Here is a 9,297-nt window from a genome sequence, read left to right on the forward strand (position 1 = left end):
GGCTGGGGAAGTGACCGCTCCCGGCGCCACGGGCTGTCCCTGAGGGCCGCGTCCCCGCAGGTGTCCGAGCGCTGCGACTCCGTGTTCGCCAACGGGAAGGAGCTGCGGGGCCGCGTGGGGGCCACCGCGTTCTTCCGCCACCAGGAGCTGAGCCGGGCGCTGGCACTGACTGTCTGGGCCCCCCGGCTGCCCCTGCACATTGACGTGTCCGACCCCGAGCTCAACCAGATCAAGGGCTGGCGCGTGCCCGTCGCGGCCAGCAGGAGGTGGGTGCCGCCTCAGCGACCCCCGACCCCCCACCCCGGCCCGGCCCGGCCCCACATCCCGAGGGGCAGGATGAGCTGTGTCCAGCGGGAGCGGTGCGGCCCTACAACCCCTGGTGCCCCTCACCCTCGCCTGCCCCACCCGGGCCTCCGGCCAGGGACCGTCCCTGCCGCTGTGACTGCTCGGCTCGTCGCGCCAGAGAGGACCCGGGCCCAGGACAGCGGCCCCGTGGGCAGCGGCCCCATCTCCGCCAGCTGGACTGGGCCCGCGGAGCCCGGAAGCCCCTCCCAGGGCTGCCCCGGGACGGTGTGGCCACACGCACGGGTGCCCTGGGCGCTCGCCTGTGGCCCCAGGCCGAGGCCGGAGGAGGCCGAGTCTGCGCCCCGGGAGGACGGCTGGGCTGGGGGCGGGAGGGGGTCTCGGGGGGGCGGGGGGCCAGACTCAGGCTCGCCCCAGCCCCGCTCTGCTCGCCACGTGCCCCCTGCTGACCCACAGGCCGGGCGCGGAGGAGGAGGAGGAGGAGGAGGAGCAGCGCAGGGCCCGCGGCTGCGCGCTGCAGTTCCAGCGGGCCACCGTGCGCGTCCTCGCCCAGTTCGTGGCCGAGGCGGCCGAGCCGGGGGCGCCGCCCGCGCACCTGCTGGGCCCCGACTGGCAGGTGGACATCACGGAGCTGGTGCGGGACTCGATGCAGGTGGACGAGCCGCGGGTGGCCGCGCTGCTGCAGGGACACGTCCTGGTGGGCCAGGAGCTGGGCATGGCCACGCTGCAGGTAGGGCCCCGGCCGCGCTGCCCGCCACACCCGGAAGGGGAGGAGCCGCGCGACGCCCCGCCCACCCTGCCCCGCCCCTGCCCACACGGCACCCGAGCCCCTCCCAGCCCCGCCCCGCCCCTGCCCACACGGCACCCGAGCCCCGCCCAACCTGCCCCACCCCTGCCCACACGGCACCCGAGCCCCGCCCACCCTGCCCCACCCCTGCCCACACGGCACCCGAGCCCCGCCCAGCCCCGCCCCGCCCCTGCCCACACGGCACCCGAGCCCCGCCCAGCCCCGCCCCGCCCCTGCCCACACGGCACCCGAGCCCCGCCCAGCCCCACCCCGCCCCTGCCCACACGGCACCCGAGCCCCGCCCACCCTGCCCCACCCCTGCCCACACGGCACCCGAGCCCCGCCCATCCTGCCCCACCCCTGCCCACACGGCACCCGAGCCCCGCCCACCCTGCCCCACCCCTGCCCACACGGCACCCGAGCCCCGCCCACCCTGCCCCACCCCTGCCCACACGGCACCCGAGCCCCGCCCAGCCCCGCCCCGCCCCTGCCCACACGGCACCCGAGCCCCGCCCAGCCCCGCCCCGCCCCTGCCCACACGGCACCCGAGCCCCGCCCAGCCCCGCCCCGCCCCTGCCCACACGGCACCCGAGCCCCGCCCACCCTGCCCCGCCCCTGCCCACACGGCACCCGAGCCCCGCCCAGCCCCGCCCCGCCCCTGCCCACACGGCACCCGAGCCCCGCCCAGCCCCGCCCCGCCCCTGCCCACACGGCACCCGAGCCCCGCCCAGCCCCGCCCCGCCCCTGCCCACACGGCACCCGAGCCCCGCCCAGCCCCGCCCCGCCCCTGCCCACACGGCACCCGAGCCCCGCCCAGCCCCGCCCCGCCCCTGCCCACAGGGCACCCGAGCCCCGCCCCTGCCTGCGGCCCCGTGTGGAGACACACGTGCCAGCAGGCATGTTCCACCACCTGAGCGTGGACGGCCCCTGCCTACCACCACCACGGGACACACATAACTGTCACCCTACACACATGTTCCATCACGTGACTCATACACACTCCCACTGTCACAAAACATGTGTGCCCTGTTACTTGGCACATACATGCGCCCATTGTCATGAGACATATGCCTCAGACTATCATGTGATCCATACTCCCACTCTCCGGTATGCATGTATGTTCCTACTATCCCACGACACATGTATGGTCCTATTATTCCATGACACATACATGTTCCAGCTATCCCATGGCACATGTTTATTTCTGATATCCCATGACACATGTGTTTACAGTTGTCCTTTGACACATGTGTGTTCCAGCTATTCCATGACATATTTATGTTCCTTCTATCCCATGACACATGTATGTTCCAGCTGTCCCATGACACATGGATGTTCCAGGTGTCCCATGACACATGCATGTTGCAGCTGTCCCATAACACACGAATGTTCCTACGATCATGTGACAGGCCCCCTGTCCCACAATGTACTGTGTGTCTCCATGATCTGTAGTACCTTGGGGGAGTGGCCGGGAACGCGGATGTTCCCCTGTCCAGCGTCCACTCTGCCCTGCCCCCTGCGGGTGTGGCTGGGCCTCACAGTCGCGCCCTGCCCCCAGATCCTGTCCCCGCTGTCGGACGCCATCCTGGCGGAGAAGACCATCACGGTGCTGGAGGAGAAGGTGGCCGTCACCGACCTCGGGGTGCAGCTGGTGGCGGGGCTCTCGCTGTCCCTGCAGCTCAGCCCGGGGAGCAGCAAGGCCATCTTCGCCACGGCCACGGCCCAGGAGCTGCTGCAGAGGCCCAAACAGGTACGGCCCAAGAGCAGGGGAAGAACCAGGCACAGCGCAGGGGCCACACGGGGGCCACACAGGTGGGTCACTGCAGGCGAGTCACACGGGTGATGTCACACAGAGGGGTCACACGGGTGAGGTCACACAGGTGAATCACACAGGTAAGGTCACACAGGTGAGACACACCGGTAAGGTCACACAGGGGGCCACATAGGTGAGGTCACACAGGTGAGACACACAGGTAAGGTCACACAGGTGAGACACACAGGTAAGGTCACACAGGGGGCCACATAGGTGAGGTCACACAGGTGAATCACACAGGTAAGGTCACACAGGTGAGACACACAGGTAAGGTCACACAGGAAGCCACACAGATTAAGTCACATAGGGGGTCACACAGGTGAGGTCACACAGGAGGGTCACGCGGAGCGGTCACAGAGGTGAATCACACAAGTGAGGTCACACAGGCGAGTCACACGGGTGAGGTCACACAGGGGGTCACACAGGTGAGGTCACACAGGGGGTCACACAGGTATGGTCACACAGGGGGTCACACAGGTGAGGTCACACAGCAGGGTCATGCAGGGGGTGTCCCTTCCCTCCTTCCAAGCCCGCCTAACCCCCAGACTACAATAACCCAATTTTTTTTAAATTTTGAGCTCCACCCGGCAGTGCTCAGAGCTTACTCCTGGGTCTGTGCTCAGGGATAATTCCTGGTGGGGCTCAAGGGCCCTGATGGGTGCCCTGATGGGTGCCCTAATGGGTGCCCTGATGGGTGCCAGGGCCCAAACCCCGCTGGCCACACGAAGGGCAGACGCCCTGCAGTGACTCCTTTTCACTGAGGTGTGGACGCTGGTGCGTGGCGGCCCGAGCTGTGAGCAGGGCTGTCGGGTCCACAGCCCACCCCTTCACACGCCTCGCTGTGGGGGTCTCCGTCCTGCCCACCGGCCCCTCCTTGCCCCTGCAGGAAGCCGCCCTCAGCTGCTGGGTCCAGTTCAGTGATGGGGCTGTCACGCCCTTGGACATTTACGACGGGAAGGACTTCTCCCTGCTGGCCACGTCCCTGGACGAGAAGGTGGTGTCCATCCGGCAGGACCCCGAGTCCCGGTGGCCCACGGTGGCCGCCGAGGCGGAAGGGCAGGGCTCCCTGGTGCGGGTGGAGCTGGCCATCAGCGAGCAGTGCCAGAAGTCCAAGCGCAGGAGCGTGCTGGCCACGGGGACAGCCGGCCTCAAGGTCAAGTTCGGCCCAAACGACGCCCGCCCCAACGCCAGCGAGGGCAGGTACTCGGGGGCGGCGGCCCCCCTGGAGACTGGAGCCGGTGACCGCAGGCCCCGCTGGCCCCCGCAGGAATGGGGCGGCCGGGGGGGCGCGCCGGCCAGCAGCTCCCCCGGCCCCCCGCAGGGGCGCGGCCCGGCCACGCAGAGGCCCCCCTTCCCGGGGCCGCACACCGTCCCCTTCGGCTTCCCCAGCCTCCCCGCCCCGGGGGGCCGCCCCGGAAGCGGCGGGGCCCCGGCGGAGGACGAGCTGGCGCAGGCCGCCCAGGGCCTGAGCGACCTGGAGGTGGGCATGTACGCACTGCTGGGCGTCTTCTGCCTGGCCATCCTGCTCTTCCTGGTCAACTGCGCCGCCTTCGCCCTCCGCTACCGGCGCAAGCAGGGCCCCTTCGAGGAGGCCGAGGGCGTGAGCCACGCGCACGACTGGGTGGGCCTGAGCCAGCGGGCCGAGCTGCTGGAGAACCCCGCCGGGCTCGCCACCGGCCCCGAGGAGCAGACCACGGCCCTGGACAGGGGCCTGGACTTCGAGGAGAGCAAGTACCTGCTGGCCACCAGCTCCCCGACGAGCCCCAACGGGCAGCTGTGCTGGGCCGCGGGCCCCCCGGCCCCCGGCGGGAGGGAGCGGAAGGCCGAGCCCCCCGCCTCGCCCACGTCCAAGAGGAAAAGAGTGACGTTCACCACCTTCATCTCGCCCGACGCCGGGGGCCCCGCCACGCTGCCCCGCGGGGAGGCCGCCGGCCACTGGGGCTGCCAGGACGTGGGGGCCCCCGGGGGCCAGCACTGCCGCTGGGAGCGCCCGCACAAAGGCGTGTGAGCCAGCTTCGCCCGGCTGATGTTCGCTGGTGCGGCGGGCCCGGGGCTGCTGCCCGCTGCAGGGCGGGCCCCGAGGCCTAGAGGGCGACGCTGAGGCCCCTGTGTCTGTGCCCGGGTGGCGGCTGGGGGGGCCCGTGCCGGGTGGTGCGGGTGGGGCCGGCCAGCTCCCGTGTCTGGGCAGCGTGCACTGGCCTTCTCCTGCACGGACCTACGGGGCACGGACAAGGCCAGCCGGGCCAGGACCAGGCTCTCCCGCCAGCCCAGGCCTCACCGCCGGGCACGACACCCGGGCGTCTTCCCGGAGGCCGCTGTGTGGCCCCACCAAGGATGCAGGTGGACAAAGACCCCCACCACGGCCCACGGGCAGGCCCAGCAGGGACTGGAGCTCAGGAAGCTTCTCCCCCCTGCAGGCGGGGCCCACCGGCCCAGGAGCGGGACCCAGGACAGCCTCCGTGCCCGGCCCGCGGGCCTCTGAACCACCGAGGCCTGGGCGCTCCCAGCTCAGCTTCCCCCGGCACAGGCGGCGACTGAAGGGCCGGGCGCAGCCCCTCCCCCACCTTCACTGGCCAGTTGGACTGGCCATGAGGCCCCGTGCACGAGGCCAGCCTGTCCGGGCAAGGGCTGCCCTCCTCGTCTGCACAGAACACAGGCACTAGCATGGGAAGATGTGGGCACGCAGGTGTAGACAGGGGCACGTGTGTATACGGTGACGTGGTCACAGTGACATGCGTGTGTAGATGGGGCACGTGTGTACATGGTGACATGTGGTCACAGTGATATGCGTGTGTAGACGGGGCACATGTGTATATGGTGACATGTGGTCACAGTGATATGCGTGTGTAGACGGGGCACATGTGTATATGGTGACATGTGGTCACAGTGACATGCGTGTATAGATGGGGCACATGTGTATATGGTGACATGTGGTCACAGTGACATGCATGTGTAGATGGGGCACATGTGTATATGGTGACATGGTCACAGTGACATGTGTGTAGATGGGGTATGTGTGTATATGGTGACATGTGGTCACAGTGACATGCGTGTGTAGACGGGGCACGTGTGTATATGGTGACATGTGGTCACAGTGACATGACGTGTGTATAGATGGGGTACATGTGTATATGGTGACATGTGGTCACAGTGACGTGTGTGTAGATGGGGCACGTGTGTATATGGTGACATGTGGTCACAGTGACATGCGTGTAGACGGGGCACATGTATATGGTGACATGTGGTCAGTGACATGTGTGTGTAGATGGGGCACGTGTGTATATGGTGACATGTGGTCACAGTGACATGCGTGTGTAGATGGGGCACATGTGTATATGGTGATGCATGTGGAGACAGCAGTTTGTATGTACAGACAGGGGCATGTGTGTGGAGGCTGTGATAGGTGTGTCTGAGCAGCCACGCGTGTATAGGCAGTGACACGTATGTATAGGTAGTGATGAACATGTATGTGTGGTGGTGCGTGTAGACACTGAGAAATGTAGATGGTGAATGTGTGTAGAGGTAGAGACAAATATGTGTGAATAGTGATGTGTGTAGAGAGCCACACATGTACAAACAATTACATGTGTGTCTAGACAGGGACATGTATGTATAGATCACATGTGCAGGTAACCACATGTGTATAGGCAATAACTTGCGTGACTGAAGACACATGTAGGCAGTAACATGTGTGAGCAGTGATGTGTGTATAGATGATGTTTGGGCAGGGACAAGTGCAGAGGCAATAACGTGTATGAACAGTAACATGTAATACTGCTACACATGTGTAGAAGACATGTGTGGGCAGGGACAAGTGCAGAAGCAATAATGTGTGCTGGCATGTGGGTACGAACGGTGACACGCATGTGCAGATGTACCAGCTGTCTCTGCTGTGTGCACGGCTGGGTCCTGTGTTCCTGGCCTGCCACGTATGTGCTGGGTCCCCTCTGCATGTCTGGGGACTCAGGGCCCAGGAGGTGCAGGTGTGTCTCAGCAGCCCCTGGCCGGGTGGGTGTGGCTGTGCCCCCCCCGCCCATGTCTGGCCGGAGTCCTGCTCCCGGCCCCGGGGACCTTCGGGGGGTCTCGAAGCAGATTTTGCACAGGGTCCGTTGGCTGTGAATAAAGAGTGCCTGTTGGTCCCCTTGCGACTGCGTCTCCCTCCTGGACCCCCCGAGACGGGCCCGGCCACCCCGGGGGACGCCAGCTTCCACCCAAGTGGCCCCGGCTACCATGCTGGGTCTCCACGGAGCAGGAGGAGGACCTGTTATCCCCGGACTGGCCCCAGAGCCCAGGGTCAGAGCCGGGTCAGGAGTGGGAAGGCAGGCCCCTGCCAGGGGGTCCTGGCACAGGCTTGGGAGCAGCCCCCGCTGCAGGCAGAGTGCATGTGAGTCGGTCCCCGCCCACCAGGACCCACGGGGTTCAGGGGCACCCACACGGGCGCCTCATCTGACGTCCAGGAGGGCCACAGCCAAGCGCGGCCAGAGGACATACGTGAACTCGGGGGCACGGCTGAACCGTCCCAGGACTGGGCATGGAGCCCTGGGGAAAAGGACGGCGGGTGGAGCTCGGGACACCCCGGCCGCTGGGCCGGGCTCCGTGTCCAGCACTGGACTCTGGGAGGTGCCCCGGTTAGGAAGGAGAGGAGGGAGACCCTCGGGAGCTGGTCAGGCCAGAGCGGGGCCGAGGGCTCAGCGGGCAGGCGGGTCTTACACGGGAGCCCAGAGCTCGGCCAGCTTGGACGGCAGGGGCGGGGGGCAGAGCCGGCAGAGGCCGGCGGACTCCAGGAGGAGGGTGGGCCCCCGAGGGGAGGAGGGAGCTTTGCTGTCGGGTCCCTGGTGACCCAGGGAGCAATCGCGGACACTCGTCTCCGCCCCATCCCTCCCCTCTCGGTGCTCACGGTGCCTCCGGCACGATGGACGCGGCTGGGCAGCCCTGCCCCAGGCCTGTGCTCCAGATGAAAGGCCGGCGTGTTCCATCGGGAGACCCCGGGACCCGCTCGCTCCCGGGACCAGACCTGGAATTCCTCGCAGGGCCCTCGAGCCCTGCACCCAGCCTGGGGCCAGCTCTGCCGTGGCTCCGAGCAGTGCGGCCACGTATGCGGGGACTGGACGGCCGCGCTCGGCTGCCCTCTGCCCCCCCCCGACCCCCACGTCCTGGCTGGGAGCCACGTCTGCTGAGTGGAACATCTGCAGGGTGACCTTCGGAAGCACAGCTCAGGCCCTGTCATGGCCCGGGTTCTAGTGCTCCTGGAGGTGCCCGTAAATCCTTGAGAGGAACGTGGACTTCGGGCACTGCCCAAGGGCCCCGGGGCCCTGCGTCCCCATTGTCCCGCCCCCTCCTCGGTCCCTGGTGTGAAGCCCTGGCCCTCTAGAGCCCTGCTCGCCCGGAATTAACGCTCCGGGCCCCTCTGTCAGCTGTCAGTAGCTTCTCTGCTCCCGAGTCGGACCCCCCACACCCACCTCTGCTCCTGGTTTAGGGCGTCTGCGCCCGAGAGGAAACCGCCCCGGGACCCTGCCTTCCCGGAAGCCATACGCGCTCCAGGGAGTGAAGCCCGTCCCACCTTTCCCCTTTATAAGCTCGGGGCCTCGAGCCACGACCTAAGGGAGTCAGCAAGCACACGTGTGTGGGGGGGGGTAGATGGGTGGGTGGGTGCATAGATGGGTGGGTGGAGGGATGGGTGAGTGGATGCATGGATGGATGGTGGGTGGTGGTGGGTGGATGGGTGGAGGGTGGGTGGTGATGGGTGGGTGGGTGGTGGTGGGTGGTGGGTGGAGGGTGGTGGTGGTGGTGGGTGGGTGGTGGTGGATGGTGGGTGGGGTGGGTGGGCTGTTGTTGAGGGCGTGTACAGGTGTAAACAGACGGTGAACAGATGACAGCCAGGAAACTGAGTTTCCACCTAGTGGGGTCCAGGTACCTGGCCCGCCCCAGGACCTCCTTACGCGACCTGTCACCTTTCCCTTTGGATGGACACGGCCTCTTGCCCTGGGCGCGTCCCCGCGAGGTGACCATAAGTCCGGGGATGCAGAGAGACTCGGGCCCTCTGTGCTCTCAGGGTCCCCAGAGCAGGGAGGCCCCGGCCGGGCCCCGTCTGCCCGGGGGCCTTGCTGTGCAGGGGCGTCCCTGACCCAGGCCCCGCGTCGTCCCCGCGCTCCCGGGCCTGGAACCCGCCCGGAGGTTCCCGCGAGCTTCTCTAAACACTTTGCGGGGGGGGGGCTGGGGACGTGCAGGAGCAGAGCCCTGTGGGGCACCGCCCAGTCCCGGGGAGCCCCACGGGCTGGGGGTCAGGCTGACTCCCGGGGCGCCCTGGGGTGGCAGGGCCGGGTCAGCTCTCGCCCTAAGGGCATAAGAGCTGAGGAGCAGAGCACTGGCTCGGGAGCCTGGAAGGGTTCCTGGG

General features: G+C 67.5%; 1 protein-coding gene across 1 annotated transcript in view; it reads left to right on the plus strand.

Moving 5' to 3' along the window:
* The window catches only part of TMEM132D (transmembrane protein 132D), a 125,275-nt gene extending 118,227 nt beyond the window's left edge, over positions 1-7,048 (plus strand). The window contains exons 6-9 of the mRNA XM_055147620.1: positions 61-266; positions 760-1,033; positions 2,649-2,840; positions 3,790-7,048. Coding sequence (XP_055003595.1) covers positions 61-266; positions 760-1,033; positions 2,649-2,840; positions 3,790-4,911 — 1,794 coding nt within the window. The 3' untranslated portion in view covers positions 4,912-7,048. The remainder of the gene's footprint in view (positions 1-60; positions 267-759; positions 1,034-2,648; positions 2,841-3,789) is intronic.
* Positions 7,049-9,297: the final 2,249 nt, after the last annotated feature.

This window comes from Sorex araneus, chromosome 9, assembly GCF_027595985.1.
Source record: "Sorex araneus isolate mSorAra2 chromosome 9, mSorAra2.pri, whole genome shotgun sequence".
In the NCBI taxonomy this organism is placed as follows: domain Eukaryota; kingdom Metazoa; phylum Chordata; class Mammalia; order Eulipotyphla; family Soricidae; genus Sorex; species Sorex araneus.